Source organism: Echinops telfairi, unplaced genomic scaffold, assembly GCF_000313985.2.
Source record: "Echinops telfairi isolate 266 unplaced genomic scaffold, ASM31398v2 ScPeMD7_7469;HRSCAF=8507_1, whole genome shotgun sequence".
Classification (NCBI taxonomy): Eukaryota; Metazoa; Chordata; class Mammalia; order Afrosoricida; family Tenrecidae; genus Echinops; species Echinops telfairi.
In genome coordinates this window covers 112,741,639-112,758,660 of record NW_022111373.1, presented here as the reverse complement: position 1 = coordinate 112,758,660, position 17,022 = coordinate 112,741,639, and the positions used below count along the sequence as shown (strand labels likewise).

General features: G+C 49.6%; 1 protein-coding gene across 1 annotated transcript in view; it reads left to right on the top strand.

Annotated features, from left to right (window-relative positions):
- Positions 1 to 17,022, top strand: part of LOC101644087 (pikachurin) — a 208,645-nt gene that overhangs the window by 160,406 nt on the left and 31,217 nt on the right. Inside the window, exons 8-12 of the mRNA XM_045285255.1 lie at positions 7,038 to 7,153; positions 7,720 to 8,038; positions 9,098 to 9,198; positions 10,201 to 10,301; positions 13,691 to 13,835. Of these exons, the coding sequence (XP_045141190.1) occupies positions 7,038 to 7,153; positions 7,720 to 8,038; positions 9,098 to 9,198; positions 10,201 to 10,301; positions 13,691 to 13,835 (782 nt within the window). The remainder of the gene's footprint in view (positions 1 to 7,037; positions 7,154 to 7,719; positions 8,039 to 9,097; positions 9,199 to 10,200; positions 10,302 to 13,690; positions 13,836 to 17,022) is intronic.

Sequence of the window (17,022 nt, the reverse complement as noted above, 5' to 3'; positions counted from 1 at the left end):
AGCATCGTTCCATCTAATTTTTTTCATATGGATGAAACGAGCATTGTTACGCGTGCTTAGAACATGCTGCTGCACAGATTAACATTGAAAAAGGATCCGGCACGTGTATTTGTGGTTTCTACGTTGGGCAGCTGTGCACCTTAGATTACAAGTGCTGATTACACCCTGATTACAAGTGCTATTCTAACAACCCGTTCTCCAACGTCAACAAAAAATTAGATCTCAGTTCTGCTAAACCGGGTAAACCAGTTGAATCTCCCCACTCCCCACTTCTATGTTCACAGAAGCATACCTGACAATCAGTTAGGTTCACTTAGGTTGTAAGAAAAGAGGACAGACAACTCTCCAGGGCCAAGGGAGGAGCAAAGGCGCCAGCCAGCATCCTTGCCAGTCCCGGGCCCTGTGCTGCCAAGACTGATGCTATGGTCTTCAGGATCACAGCTGTGCTTGGTGCCCGAACACCCAGTATGTACCCAGTTGGTATAGTTCCCAAGAAACAGCCTGGTGAGTTGTTCAATTAGCAGTGCATTTAGCTGTGCAGTTATAGCCATTCCAATCATCTTCACTGCCAAAGGCAGCATGGTAAGCAGGTGTTATTGATTGAATTATGCCCTCTCTCAAAACAAAATTAATAAATAAGATGTTGAAATCTTAACCCTTGTACACGTAAATGTGACCCTCGGAAAGAGCTCTTTTTCTCTCCATCATATTAATAAGGTCTTACCAGTGTACATTGGGTCCTAAATCTAAACACTTTTGAGTTACAAAGAGAGCCAACTAGACACAGAGGCTTTCACAGGGCAAGAGGAAAAGTGGCGTAGAGACAGATGTATCTACAAGCCCAGGAACACCAAGGGTTGCTAACAGTTACTAGACATTGAACTGCATAAAGGACCTCCTTCTATTGTCACACCCTGAATTTGGGCTTCTATAGTCTTTTGAACTGTGTGGCAATAAATTTCTTTTCTTTAAAACAATATTTGTGATATATTTTGTTATGACGGCAATAGACAACTAAGGATGTTTCCACACATTTTCATTTGTGTCATATCCACTCAAATTCTTATATGGCTGCCTCTACATGAAAAGAAGGCTGAGAAATCTGGTATTAAGCTTCTGTAGTATCTACAACTGAAGCCAGCAAGGGGGATAGATTGGGGTTGGAATATTTGAATTACCCTCCTGTGTGAAACATCGCTTTGGGTAGATGTTCACACTAGCCAGGATTGGTCCAGATGTGGTTCTCGTTGTCTTAGACATGGATACTGGTTCAGCAACCTTGGCCTCGGTGGCAGGGCTGACTGTCCTTTGACTATATATATAGCCAAGGTCAAAGTGACATCAGACAAAGAGCCATCTGGAACACCAGTCCTCATAGGACCCTGAGTGTAGATTCTTTAATGTTGCAAAAATAGTTCCCTCAAGATCCTGCAAAGGACTATTAACAGCTTTCAAATTCTCTCTATGGCTCTTCTTGTCCCTAGTCTTTTGCTGTTAAAGACTAAGATGAGGGTTCCGTCATGTATTTTTATTATGTCTAAATTCTTCCAGACGTTCACTCTTTATAGTTGCCATGCGTTCTGTCAGTTCCTACAGTGTGCCAGACGCTGCATATGGTGTGTCCCACTGGGTCACAGTAGAAACCAAAATAGAGCCACAATCCTCAATACGTTTACAATCTGGTGGTTGAGTCACGTCTATGAAATATCTCATGACATAAACTGCCCTAAACGAACAAGGGCTGCGCAGGAGAAGACACAGGAAGGGCACCCAACCCCATCTGGGGTGCAGGGAAGACTTTCCTCAGAAGGTGATTTTGAGCAGAAGAGAAACGAAATTCATAATGATCCACACATTAACCATACACCCCTCTGCAGGGGGAAGACCAATAGAAAACATGGGGGAAGGGAGACAGCAGTCGGTGTGAGATATGAAAATAATAACAATGTATAATCTATCAAGGGGTGATGAGGGGGTTGGGGAAGAGGGACTGATACCAAGGGCTCAATAGAAAGTGAATGTTTAGAAAAGAATGAAGGCAACATATGTACAAATTCGCCTGTTGGATGGATTGTAACAGGAGTTGTAAGAGTCCCCAATAAAATGATCTTTCACTTAAAAAAAAGAAGAGAAGAAAAGAAAAGACGTAAAAGACAAGGCATGGGTCGAGAAGGAGAAGATTTCAAAGCATGGGCAATGGCGTATGGAAAGTCCCCGAGGCAGAAGAACGCATGGAGTGCTTGGATGATGAGATGCACCTGGATGGAATCGGACCAAGTCATGAAAGGTCTTGGGAAGCCTTTGAAGGGACTCCGGTTGCAGGGATGGCCTGTCATGGTTTCATCTGATTAACCAATACCCGTTCCCTCGTGGGAAACCCTGGCTCTGCAACCGTTCTTCTCCTGGTGAGTGTTTGGGGTTTGAGGAGACCCGATCAACAGCTCTTCCACTCTTCCTCCATTTCCTGAATTAACAAAGAAACATGGCAAGGCTCAACAGCTGAAGAACAAAGTACTCTATTGCTAAGACAAGCTGGGTCCGAATACACAGCTTACTATCGGAGCCCCAATGGGCTTGCTAACTCCCATCCTCCCATCTAGACTCGGACCTGCCCACGGGAAGGCAAGTTTAGGTGCCCAGAGCAGTCAGACTGTTTGGGCTAATAATCTAGGGAAGCCACAAGGGACCAGATTCCTCCAGCATCCTCTCCTTCGGGTCCTTTGATAGATTCTAAGATCAGTGGTCAAGTCATCAGTCCTGACTCATGGCCACCCCACAGGCATGAGAGGAGAACGGTGCCTCTCAGGGCTGTTAAGGGCTGATCTTTTGGAAGCGGATCTCCGGACATTTCCCCCAGGTGCCTCGGGCCATCCTTCAGGTGAGCAGCCACGTGCTTCACTGTTCATGCCGGCCAGAGACTCCTGTCACACATCAGTTTCACTCAGGTCAGTATTGTGGGCCCAGGGCTTCAACACAGGAACTATGTGACTCTCTTCTTTGGTAGGCAAAAATGCGTGGAACCGCAGGGTGGGGAATGAGCATGCCTTCACTGATTATGAGCTATGAAGAGAAGGGACTCAAAACAACAACAACAAAACAACCCTACAACCTTTTGAATGGAAGTCATTTCTGATAAATGAAGAGGAATCGCAGCTCCTGTCCTGTCATGGTATTGAACAGGCAGCTACAATCCCCAAAGCACCAAGCTCCCCGCTGAACACCTTTGTTTGTCTCTTTCATTCACTTAAGAAGAAGAAGAAGGAAACCAGAAATTAGAATTCCCTCGTTGTGTCTTGTTCAAGCCTTTTGTCTGATGCATAACAGATGCCCACGATAGTCTACGTCAAAAGTGGGCACTTGGGAGTCACATGATGTTAATGTTGGAAAGGACTTCACAGGTCACCAAATCTAATCCCACTTCTTGTTTTCCTGGAAAGTATGAAGCCAGCGAGATCGGGTGATTTGCCTAAGGCCACAGAGCTATTTGCATTCTTCTCCTCATCACTTGGGGTCTGTGACCTGGGATGTTCGCCAAGGACACCGTATTGATAGGACAGAGAAACGCATCATCTATAGAAAGCCGGGGATGCCGTGTGCAAACCCGTATGCGAGGCCTTTCTAAAACAAACAGCACCCCTTCCTGGAGTCACAGACAGCGGTATTTTTCAGACTAGGGTTTTTTTCTTGCTTACTCCGGAGCTTGTTTTGCAGGCACTCAGTGGTTAGGCTATTATGATGATAATAAACGTCCCCTTTTTAATGCTCCCTTTTCCTAATTAACAAAATGCCAAGTAAAAAGAGATAAGTTATGCACTCTAATTACAATAACCCCAGGCTAGTGGGAGAATTCTTATCACTGGTTTGGACCATGTACTCTGTGCTCACTTAGAAAGAGCATCGTAAGCTGTGGGCTTGAGCTCTGAGGTGGTGGGCCTGTGAGGAAGCAAGGGACATGCGTTTTCGTTCCAGTTCCGGGAGTCACAGTGTGCTGGGCCCTCTCTGCTCACTGCTTTCCTACTGACAATGAAACTTAGTATCTCCCTGCCATCGAGTCAGTGATGGCTCATAGCGACCCTCTAGGACAGAGTAGAGCTGCCCCTGTGAGTTTTCGAGACAGGTGCTCTTGACAGGACTAGAAAGGCCGTCTTTCTCATGCAGAGTAGCTGGCGGTTTCGATCTCCTGACCTTTTAGTTAGCAGCACAATCATAACCACTATGCCACTGGAGCCCCTATGAGCTGGGCTTATTGCACAAGACAGAGATTGTTCGGCTTGGCCAGTTGTGAACACTGTGATTGTAGATCTATCCCTTAATCTCCCTCTGCTTCAGTTTACTTATCTCTACAGTGGGGTTAAGTCTACTGACCTAACGGGGTTATTGTAAACCTTAGAAATCTTTTAGTTCAGGACCCAACGGTACTTCTTAAGCCACAGCAGGTTGATGAGGATATAAACAATTCCATGATGGGGAGAAAGAGATGTTCCCAGAGCTCTGGACCAAAGACCCTAGAATATATCTTGTAGGCAGTGATGGACAATCGGGTTTTTCGTTTGGTTTTTAAACTTTTTTCCCAGAAAAGATATCAAAAGATGATCATATGTTTTAGGAAGAGAAACTTGGCATTGCTAAAAATACACAGGGCAAGGGAGAACATAGAAGTAGAGAGGCCATCTTTCTTCCTGTATGGGTTCTAGGGTCCTTCCATTGCTGTACGGACTCTTTCCTCTGAAATCCATCTCTGCTTATTGGAGACAGAGATGCAAATGGAGAGAGGCAATGGGTCAGAGAGAAGAAGAAAGCCACGGAGGAAAGAGAGGCAGGGAGGGAGAAAGTGAAAGATACGGCGTGGAAGGGAGACCAGAGAGGTGGGAGCTATCTTCTTAGGCCTTCTGGCATTGGTGAGAAAACACCGGGCACAGGTGGTTTTCAAGAATATGCATGCAGGATTGTGAGGGATTGGTGTGGAGGTGGTGAGCGTGCTACCTCCTGTGGGTTCGTTCATGTCCACCAAGACGTGAGTTCATTGCAGCCCGTCTCCCCATCACCTGTTGGCTCATTTCTCTCTTCCCAGTCCTGGAGGAGGTTTTCCAGCCAATGCAGCAAAGAGCAGTCCTTGCATGCCTCTGAAACAGCTACGCCCACCCTGCACCCCGCCTGCCTTTCTGTCATTTTCCTCAGCCATTTGCATTTGCTTAGAGAAGGGGATGTGTTTATGGGAGGTGTTTGGCTTAGCTTACTCTGAAAGCAGAATGTCTTTGAGTTTGGTATATATTTCAGCGTCGTTTTACTTTTCACCCATGGTCCAAACACAGGATGCTAAATGAGTGATGGGCATCAATAATCTACCCCCGCCAAAAAAAAAAAAAATCCCTTAGCATAGCCAGCGTTGCTACTGCCCCAAAGGCTGTGCCTGGCTGGCTCTGTTACGAGGAGGCAGCTAGTCCCTGAGCCTGCCTAAACCCTCTGGGAGGAAAGGGGACACTATGGGACAGCCTTTTTAAAGGGTGCCACCTCCTGGTGGAGAACTTCCTGTTCTAAGCCTAACTCAGTGCTGTTTGGATCGGTCGCCTTTCTGGGTGACCGCTGAGTAAAAATGCTAGCCTGGCTGTCCGCCAAAGGGCGAAGGCCTGTATTTTATTTCCTGAAGAGATGGTTTTCTCACTCTCCCTTCCAGTTCGTAAAGATTCTATTGTCCAAAGACCAAATCCAGTGCCCTACCATGAAGTCGATGCTAAATCATGGTGACGTCAGAGGACAGAGCAGAACTGCCCCAGGCCTTCGGAGACAGGAATGTTGCTGGCAGCAAAGATGGCCTCATTGTTCTCTCCCACTGGTGGGTTTGAACCACCAATGTATATGTATCTTCAACCCTTGTGTTATCAAGTCAATTCTGACTGGTAGCAACCCTCTCCAGGGCTTCCGAAACTTCATCTTCGTGAGAACAGCCAGCTCCCGAGAGCAGCTGCGGTGTTTGAACGACTGACCTTGCAGTCAGCGGTCAACCCAATGCTTCACCGACAGCCCTCCCCGAGCGCAGTCTTCAAGAGTGCAATGAACGTTGAGTTGCCTCTGAACGCTAGCCAACTGAATGTCTTCTTTTGCAACTTGCATTCTTTTCGCATGATATCATGTGTATTAATCCATGTTGATGCATTACATTCTTGTTCGTTTGCTTGCCACATGGTTCCCCAGGGAGCCCTGGTGGTGTAGTGGTTACGAGCTGGTTTGCTAACTGAAAGGTCAGCCGTTTGAAACCACCAGCTGCTCCCCAGGGAAAGGCAGGGCTTTCTACGACCTTAAAGACTTACAACCGGGCCATGTAGGGCAACACGGCTTCGATAGCAGTGAACTTGGTTTTGGATTTTATTGTTCTCCCAGATGGGGTTTTCTAATTCCGTAAACAGTTACAGTCTCAGAAAATCACAGTGGGTAGTTCGACCCTGTCCTATCGGATGGACTCGATGGCAGTGCATTTGTTTGCTTTTGTTTTTAATGGACATATTATAATTCACAAACCCATTTTTGTGTTGATGCATATTCAGGATATGCTTGACTACAAATAGCAGGTGTGTATTTTTACTCTTACCATACATATATGAAGGTGTTTCGCTTTCAGGTTATACCTTTGCAAGAGTGTCTCAGGTTGTTTAAATTGGGGGTGGAACTACTGGCTTTTTCTACTTTGTTAAGTATTTCTGAGTGTTTTTCTAAGTATCCATTTACAGGTCTAATATCAGGGCTCAAGGGTTTCCACTGAGCCCATCCTGGGCAATATTGCCATATTGTTTAACTTCACATTTTTCCCACTGAAATGGCTGGTCTTTGTAGTTTCCATTGCCATTTTCTTGATTACCTGAGAGAGTAAACAGTTTCTCCCCCATATTTTGTGGCCATTTATGCTTCCTCTTTTGTGTTGCACTCCTGGTGCATTTCCATTGGGAGCCAGCCGCACAGCTCTGCATGGCGGGTGTGGGGAGGGGGGCAGACCCTGGAGGAAGGGCATGCATTGACAGAGGTGTGCTGCTCTTCTTGGAAAGGTGCCCAGGAGACAGGAAGTGGCCAGGCTGGACCCCACTATATCACCGACACGGGCATCAGTGATGATGAAGACGGCTTTGAAGACGTCTTAGACCTGGATATTTCCTTTGAGGAGGTAACGGACTGCTTTGCTCTTAATCCACAGTGTTCTTTGTTCTCTTCTTGGACAAGGCAATTCCGTCAACGGCCCAAGAACGTTTCACGTAAAACTTAACCTGGCCCATTTGTGTTAGACGTGTATTTAGTTCCTCTGAGCGTTAGGCTCCAGGTGACCACAAATTAGAAGTACTGAGCACTGACCACGTGGCTGGGACATAGACAGCCTCTGCCTGTTGGCTTCACACTCTGGCAGAAACGTCTTTTGACTGCCCACCAAGTGACATTCTTCTGAGACGAGCTATTACAAGGGAGTGAGTCCGAGACAAAATAATGTCTTCTACTACCCATAAATCAGGTCGTATCAGCTTGACTGTTGATTTTCTGAGTAACATGGACAAGGTACTCACCGTCCCTGTGCTCCCCGAGCTCCACCCACAAATCTAGGTCAGTGCTGTCATCCCTGTGTACATCCCAGGGGGGTTACAGCGAGTAACCATGTGTTCAAAGACGAGGCATCGTGCACACACCATGTGATGACTGCATCCTGGGCTCATCCTGACCCCTCTGCCTTTGCTGCTTTAGGTCAAGCCACTTCCTGCTACCAAAGGGGAGCATCGGAACCCTGAGGTGGGAACCAAGATGGCCTCCAGATCTAATCCAAAGACCTTTACAAGGCTTGCCGCCCCGACCTCGGCATCGCTCCCCACGATTCCCGTGGCTCCGCACACCACGCCCGTCGAGAGAAAGGGGAAGGGTGGTCTGGCGCTGATGCCCAGGCTCTTTGACATGCCTTGTGATGAAGCCATGTGCACGGCGGACAGCTTCTGTGTCAATGACTACACCTGGGGGAGCTCACGATGCCACTGCAACCTGGGCAAAGGGGGCGAGAGCTGCTCAGAAGGTAGGCTGCGTGGGGACAGAGAGAATGGCATTGGGTTGGCTCCACTGGGAGCCGGAGTGCACATGGGTGGTCCAAACGTACCTCATTCTAGGGGCCTTCAACGTGCAACTGTTAGGCACTTGGTTGGCAACTGAAAGGTTGTTGACTTCAATCGGCCCTGCAGGAGAAAGGTCTATGATCTACTCTCATAAATGATTGCAGATAAGAAACCCCCACCAGGGGGCTATCTCTTTGAAACCTTGGGTCACGATGAGTTGGAATTGAGTCAAGGGCCCCTAACAACAACCCCAAGTCCCTTTCTAAGATGAAGTTCTTCTTCCAAGTATCACGCCTTAAATGTGTTGTGTGTTGTTAGGTGCCTTCAAGTCGGCTGCAACTCATAGAGTCCTGATCTCCACACAACAGTGCTACACCCCCCTGCACAGCCTCCCAGTTGTTCTCTGTTCCAGCCCACTGTTTTGGCCACCGTGTCAAACCGCGTGTTTAGGGCCTTCCTCTTTGTCACTGCGCCTCTCCTTTAGCAAGCATGATATCTGTGTCCAGGGACTAGTCTCCTGAAATTGGATAATTGACAAATCATGAGGAAGCTCACGCCTGTAATTAGGCAGCAGCCCAATTTCTCTGTTCACCAACCTTGTCATACTATTGAAAGGGACATTGAATTCTCCCGACAGCACTTGGGAGAAGTGGGCTGTCCTGTTATCTCATCTCTACAAAGAAAAATCAGCTGAAACATGGGCACGAAGGGCTAAAATGATAGTAATTGGACACAGAAGTACGGCTGGCAAAATGGTTATCATTCCTCGTGAAGTTATTGATTTCTTTCCAGGGAAGCCAGTAGCCATCTCCAAAGATCCAGCTTCCTTCAAATAATTTCAGAGGCTCAAAGTCTCAAAGAATCAGAAGAGAAGATGTAAAAGCGAGGGCGAGCAAATGAGGCTTAAGAGATCGTCAAGGCTTTTGACTTGATGGCATCCAGGCAGCATGTATATTGATTTTTGCTTTGGAAGATGTGAAGAAGCAGCCGTCGGTTGAAAGTGTCTTTGTGTGTCTTTTCAGATATTGCCATCCAGTATCCTCAGTTCTTTGGCCATTCCTATGTAACCTTTGAACCTCTGAAGAATTCCTATCAGGCATTTCAAGTTACTCTTGAATTTAGGGTAAGAGTGATTGGTTGTTTAATAAGAATACTTATTAGATACCTACTAAAAGGGAGGGGGAGAGGTCGCAGGGGGTGGTCCAAGGTCAATATGAATCTAGATTGCCCGTAAGCCATTGACAAGCTAGCGGGAGAGAGATGCTCATTATTCAAGGTACCAGCAGTGGGTGTGATATTCAAGGCCAGGGGGTATGTGTGATGTTAGTGGCGTGAAGGTTTCAGTGAGAACCTAGGGATCCTAGAACGTATTATTCATGATAATGACCCCTCCTCGACCAGAGTACTAGAAGAACTATGGGTTCCCCATTTCAAAACCTTTTAAAAAGGAACCCAAATGTCTGTTTCTCATTGAAAAACTGTTACTGAACAAAGAGAATAAAAAATACTTTATCCAACCCTGGCGTGTAGCGGGGGCTTCATGGATGCTCTGGGACCCGAATCTCCTGCAAATCCGAAAGGAATCGATGTCTTTCGGTTCAAACGATGCTGTCAGGCATCTCAGACCACAACAATTTGGAAACAGGTTCATCGGGAGGCCATGGCCACAGTGCTGAGTATCCAAAAGATAGTCTAGAAATAGCGTTCCTCTGGAATGGGAAGTAAAAAGAAGAAGAATGGTGAGTGGGGCGGAGAGGAACGCCCTTTGATGAGAAGAGATTCTGATGGGCATGGGGGCACGCATCCTCTCTGTGCTGCTAGCCTTCTTTCCAGAAACACCGCAAATGGAGCCACAAAGGGAAGTAAGTAAAGAGCAGGTCAGTCACGGGGCTGCCTTCCTCGCCCCTCGCCACCACACCTCACGCTCCGCAGATGGCAGCCATCTGCTTCTTGCAAATGAAATGGGTCTGGGTCCCTGCGACTGACGTGGCATCCCTGCTCTTGCCTTGGTGGCTGTGACTCCAGAGGGAGAATGCTCGAGGCTCGTGCTTGTGGTGTTTCCAGATGTACTTTATGGACGAGAAGGTGCTCCTTGTTCACGTGGCTCCCGTTTGTGTGCCAACAGGCGGAAGCGGAGGATGGCCTGCTGCTCTACTGCGGCGAGAACGAGCAGGGGCGCGGGGACTTCATGTCCCTGGCCATCATCCGGCGCACGCTCCAGTTCAGGTAACTCCTGCCAGAGCCCGCGGGTACCTCAGACTAGTCTCCAGTTTATTTCCGTGCTGCAAATATGCCATATGTGGGACGGATTCCTATAGGCAATGGAACAAAACGAATCGGGGGGAATGCAGATCTGCTAACACTGGAGTAGCAGTAGTTAATAAATAATCAATGGAATGTTGTCACCAGACATTAAACAGTCCTGGCGTGAGCTCTCATGGGGCTGTAGGGACTGTCTGGAGGTTCAAGCCAGCCAGCAGCTCCAAGGGATAAAGATGAGGCTGCCATGCTCCCATAAAGGTTTTCAGCCCTGGAGATTCTAGAGAGGGTCACTATGAGCTGGAATGGACTCGTGGCAGTGTATTTGGTTTATTGATTTGCGTATTGGACTGCGCTGCTACGCCAAAGGTTGGTGATATTGATCTGCCCAGAAGCGTTGGAAGAGAGGTGTGGCGATCTGGTTTTGAGCGATCACAGCCGCGAGAGCCCTGTGGAGCTCTTCTACCCTGTTCCACATGGGGTTGCCACATGTCGACCCCAACTCACTGCCATCCGGTCCATTCTGACTCCTGGCGACCCTGAAGGGCAGAGGGCTTTCTGAGACTGTCACTCTTTATTTCCGGGAGGAGAAAGACTCATCTTTATTCCACAGAGCCCCTGGTGACCACCAACTCTCACCCTTCCAGTTAGCAGTGCCCTCAAAAAATACTCAGCAGCAAATTTTGCTACAGGGACTTTTTTCTACAGTATAGTGCAGTCTTCTAGGGGCTGAGGATGGAGCATCGAGCCGAAGAGATAGCATCTCTTCTCTCCTGGCCTTTTAGTGGATGTGACAAGAAAAGGGCTGGGGACCTCCCCTCAACCCTGTGGCAAAGATAACTGCAAGCCTGGCGGACAGAGGGGAAGGGGTGACAGAGACTCGGTCTCCATCCTCATCTCCCCATGAGTCTGTAGGGGAAGATTTGTCTCCTCCTCTCTGCCCTGGTCAGCTCTTCCCCCCCACAGTTTTGGAAACCACCCATAGCTCCTGTGTGTGTTTCTGGAAGCGGGAGTCTGTTTTCATCACCACCAGGGAGACTTGTTGTTGTTAGTGGGTGTTGTTTTGTTGTTTGTTTGATACTGACATGTAGACTTCATGTGACAGAGTAGTACTGCCCCGTGGGGCTTTGTAGGCTGCAGTGTCTACTGGAGCAGATCACCAGGCCTCTATGAGCTGGGCTGCTCGTCTCAAGGTCAGCAGTTTGAAACCACCAGATGAGGCTTTCCACTCCCGTAAAGAGTTATCGTCTCCGTTTTACCCTAATTCTATAGGATTGCTGTGAGTCGGCCTTGACTCAATGGCAGGTGAGTTTGGTTTCTTGGTTTCCTTCCTGAGAAGCCACTGAGTGGATTCAAACCCTCAACCTTTCAGTTAACAGTCATGTGCTTAACCATTGTGCTGCCAGACCCGAGGCATAGGTAGTTGAGAACAGCAAGTCAAGACCAGCCTTGTCTTTCTCCATGGCGAACCAATGGAAGCAGTTAGCCACTGCCTGGCCTTTTGCAAATCCCCTCCCCTCCCCTGCTGTTCTTCCGAGGGCTACTGTGAGAGTTAGTTCATTAAAAGCCCTGCCATTAGTTGATTCTAACTTATTATAACCGTGTAGGTCAGAGTTGAATCGGCTCTCAGGGTTTCCAAGGCTCGGAACCTGATGGAGATGGACGGTCACATCTGTCTCCCCGGGAGTGGCTAGTGGGTCCCAACTGCCCCTTTTAGGTTAGCAGGACTGGTGGAGTTGGTGAACCATGGCACTGCCAGAGTTCCTGTATGAGTTAATGATAATCAGAACGAAATGCTGAGAGCAAAGCCTGACCCATAGTGTGCACTCAGTCAGCATGGGTCTTTATGGACTCTCCTTTGATTATGATCGCCAGCACACACACACACACACACACACACACACACACACACACACACACACACGTCAGGTGCTTTTGGCTAAGTCGGAGAAGACTAGTGACCATCCCCCTTGACCTCGAAACAACACCGCCATTCTTGGCTCAGTTCTTTGATTCCTGGACAGTGTATGCTGGCCACCAGGACCCGGGGCCGTGGCTCCAACCTTGTGAAGGATCCCACCAAGGCCATGGTGGGAAGGGGCTAGCTGCTGCCGTTGTTCAGCACTCAGCATTCCGGTTCGTCATGCCGCCAGGGAGCAGGGGAGAGAGCAGAGCTGCGTACGGTTTTCTAGGCTGCTGTCTTCCTTGGGACACAGCTCCAGATCTGTCCCCCGAGAGGCACTGGGTAGGCTGGAGCTGCCATAACAACCAAGCGCATAACCCTTTGGCCTCTAGGACCTTTTAGTGGCTGAGAGCAAGTCTCCAGCCCCAGCGAGTGATTCTGACCCCACCTCACTCCAATGAGGGGCTGCAGCCAAGACAGGCAGCCCCTCCACAGTGGGCAGCAGACGATGCAGGCCCTCAGAAGGATCATTCCATCCATGGGTCCTTCCCCACAGACCCCATGGGGAAGTGGTGTGGAGGCTGTTGGCAAGTTGACTGGGAAGATGGAAGGTCCCCAGGTCAGGCACAGTGAGCAGTAGATACTTCTGGGCTGTCCCGAAGTTGGGAATGAAGTAGGGCAGTGCCACGGCATGAAAGTGTGCCTCTGGTGCCCCGCCCCCGGCTCCCCCCGGAGACCACAGGCTGCATCTGGGCCCAGCAGAGCCCAGATGGCGGCTCCCCCTGCTTGCCAAGAGGAGCACGAACCCTGGGCTTTTCACGTTTTAGTAATATCGCTAAGCCGGCCACTTGGGAGTTGGGGAACGTCCCCAGAGAATTCGCTGAGAGCAGAATGATGTGTGGTCTAATCTGTTGCAATCTGGAGCTGCTTCAAGAACCTGGCCATCGCAGAAAGGGAGAAGGGGGGCCAGGGCCACGCATCATTCCCTAAGCCGGAGGGAACATTAGGCTGAAGAAGGCCCCACAGGGGAAGTTTCTGAAGTGTTGTGGTGGTGTAGTGAGTTTCACGCTGGGTTGCTCATTGCAAAGTCAGCAGTTCAAACCCCCCAGCTGCTCCCAGGAACAAAGAAGAGACTCTACTCCCATAAAGATTTACAGGCTCGGAAACCCATTAGGGTAGTTCTGCTCTCCTATCGGGCCGCTGCGAGTCAGAGTTGCCCTGATGGCTGTGATCCTGAGGGTTTTTATGTGCAGATTGTCACGTTGAGGGCCTGACTACCTCAGTGAAGACAGGGCTAGTCCTACCAGGTGTCAAAATCCGGGTATCAGACCATGGAACTCCGAACAGATTGGCTCAGAAAGAAGCCACCTCCCTCAAAAGCAATGCTGATGGCATTGAAACCCCTCACGCGCCAGTTGACCAAAGAGCCTTCCTGTTATTTCCTCCCGCACAGGTTTAATTGTGGAACTGGGGTGGCCATCCTCACCAGCGAGACCAAAATCAAGCTGGGGGCCTGGCACACAGTCATGCTCTACAGAGATGGGCTGAACGGACTGCTACAGGTGAACAATTGCACCCCGGTGACGGGCCAGTCCCAGGTGAGTGCCAGAGCCTCCCTCCCCCCACCCCTGACACACATCACATAGCACCCACCAAGGTACCGAGGGCCACTCTGTGGAGAGCTGGATGCACTGGGTGGAGGCCTGTCTTTCAGGGCAAAACCCCATGCAAGTCCGCCTGGCTCTGCGCCTGCTTGGGCTTGACACTTGAGGTGGGCTTCCTGGACCCACCTCCATCCCAGCCCCACCCGAGAAGTCTGTAAGCATCCATGTGGGGAGCGGACAGATCCATGGGCCTTGCACCGCAAGATGTGCTCTCTTTCCACAAGGACACCACAGCTGAGGGACAAGGAGGAAGAACCGGGAAACAAACAAACATAGCCATGGGGTCAATGCTGACTCCCGATGTGGGAGTCATTTCTTTTAGGAAAAATGAATCCCATTTCCGTCTCAATGAGCCCCAATGGTGTAGTGGTTACGCGTTGGACTGTGATCCAAAAGGTCAGTCGTTTGAAACCACTAGCGTCTTCAAGGGAGAAAGACAGGATTTTCTACTCCGGGCAACAGCGACAGTGTCAGAATCTCCTGGGAAAGTTCTACCCGGTCCTCCAGGGTCCCTATGAGTTGGCATGGCCTCAGGTGGTGTTAGTGATTATGAGTTGGGCGAGCTGCACCTCAGGAGAAAGAGGGGGCTTTCTGCTTCTGTGAAGAGTTACCGTCTCCAGGCAGATCGACCCTGCCCTCTAGCGGCACTGTGAGTCAGAATCAACATGATGGCAGTGAGTTTGGTTTTTGTCGTCCCAAGGGGCTGGGGATTAGAGATGTCCCCAAAGTCCAGCTCTTCCAAGAGGCTATCCCGCTCCATCCCCTGCTTCGCCCTCCATCCCACCCCCACTCCCCCTCTTGAGCATACCCCCTGATGCTCCCAGGTTCTATGAATCCCTGTGACACCGAGAGAAACTTTAGGGAGATCTGCCACATGGTTCTGGGCACTGTTAGGGCCCAATCAGAGGGTCAGGCAACGGCAAGCCCGATGTAGGGTCCAGAGCCAGAGGCCCCAGAGGCCCCAAAGCCAATGCCGGTCTTCTTGCCTCTACCAACGCTCCAGCAAGAAAAGCGGTCCCATCAAAGGGAGACTCCGATAGAGAGGTGCCTTTTGTCTTTCAGTAGAGCATCCATCCACTTGGGGGAAACAGAGGATGCTACCTGAAGTCGCATCCAAGCAAGGAGGGTCTAAGATGTACCCCAGAGCTCCCTCCGGACCGAGAGACTCGCAACCTGCACAGAGGCTGGGGTCTGGAGCATGTCACAAGACGGCTTCTGGCAGAAGAGACCGTGGCTAGCAGGGCCACGTGCAGTCGTCACCTACATCTCACCTGGCCGCCTCATGTGTTCCAGGAGAGCCGAGCCCCCTGGGTTTTTCGTAGCTGTCATTTTTATGGAAACCGATGGCCAGAGCTTTCTTCTGAGGCCCTAACAGATGGGTGTGAACCGCCAACCCTCTGTGATCCAGTGGTTTGCACCACCCATGGGGAGTGCTTTGTCAGAGGGGGTGCTGTAGTCCCGCGGCCTGAGAAAACTGCCCCGAGAGGTTACTTGGCTCAATATTCAGGCATCATCTGTTCAACTCCCCCATTGAGGGGCACCATGGTTTCAGGAAGTGCCGAAGTAATGGAACTGTTGGCCCACTCAGAAATCACCTACGTATTCACATCTTCGCCATGCTCAGGGTAATTTGAGGACTGTGTTTAGAATAAACAGTGTAGAATTAGCAACTGCCAAGGAACCAAGCCTGTAATTATAACCAGGCAGGTGTCTGTATTCTCGGAGGAAAAACTGTAGCAAGAAAGCCTGTACGTATATGCGAGCAGTGTCCTCCCAGCCCGCACCCTGCTCCACGTGCCACTGGCAGCACGTATTATACAAAGAGCCAGGCCGCGCTGATCCAGAATGAGTGAAACTAATGAGTGAAATCTCATTAGTTGGGACCCCAGTAGTTCAAAAGGAACCTGAATCCAAATATAGTGAGTGCGGATGCAGAGAGATTGCTTATGTACATAGTGGGAGGGAAGGAAAAGTGGGACAAAGGCACTAGAGGGCCACGTACAGGCCAGAGCCATGGCTCTAACATACTGACATGAGGTCTAAGAGGAAGAAAGGAGCCTTGAAGTTGGATCCCAAACGCTAACCTGAAGACTGGTTGGAGAAGCTACATCGCAAGTAGAAGCAGCACGTGTGAGCATGCCATCTGGTTCAACACACGGAGTTTCATAAAGGTCAGCACACAAGCCGTGTGGTCACAGCAGGCTAACGCCACTGTTGGCTGCATGCAGACAGGCATGGCGTGGTGAGTTGGTATTGAGTTCATTCCAACTCATGGCAACCCGGTGTATCTCAAAGGAGAGCTGTGCTGTGTAAGGTCGGGAAGACTGGTACCCTCTCTGAAGTAGATCTCCAGGCCTATCTTCGGAAATGCCATGCTGGGGTTTGAACTTCTTCCCTGGAGGCTAGAAGATGTGTGTTTAACCACATGCATTATCCCGGGATTCCTGGCAGAGGCGCAGTGTCCTGAAATAGGGAGATTGCAATCCTGTTCTACCCGATAGCACTCATTGTCCCAGAGGACCACATTCAGGTCTGGGCTCATACTCTAAGAGGCTCTGGACAATCTGGAGCAGGTTCAGGGCAGCAACCGGATAGGAGGAGGACTTGAACTCCCTGGAAACATTGATGGACGGAGGGCTTGTGAGTTTGGAAAAGAGAAGACAAAAGATGGGCCGTGGCTTTTCATTCTAGAGCCAAAAGAGAGCCTTGAGCTCGCGCATTCCCGAGGCTGACATGGAACGGAGAAAGCCTGTGTTGCCGCCATCTAATTCCACAAAGAGGCTTGTCCGATTATGTCCGGACATGGTTCTCTGTCCTTGGGGGTGTACAAAAGGAACAGAGCTAAACCTTTGGGGAGGAAGGGGTGGGGAAGGGATCCACCAGTTAATGGAAGCTCAGATTACATATTTTCACGTTTTTTTCCCATCTCGATGGTCTATGATTGTAATGCCTCCAATAACGAGTTTCATGAATCATTTAATTATCCGTATGCTCAGGGTAAAGTTGGCCTCTACACTGCTGGCACGTACTAAACAAATTGCAGAATCAGGACCACAGATGCAGGGTGTTTACTAAACTGCCTGGGGAGGGGTGGCTCTTCCTAAGCGGGGTTCTCCAGAAA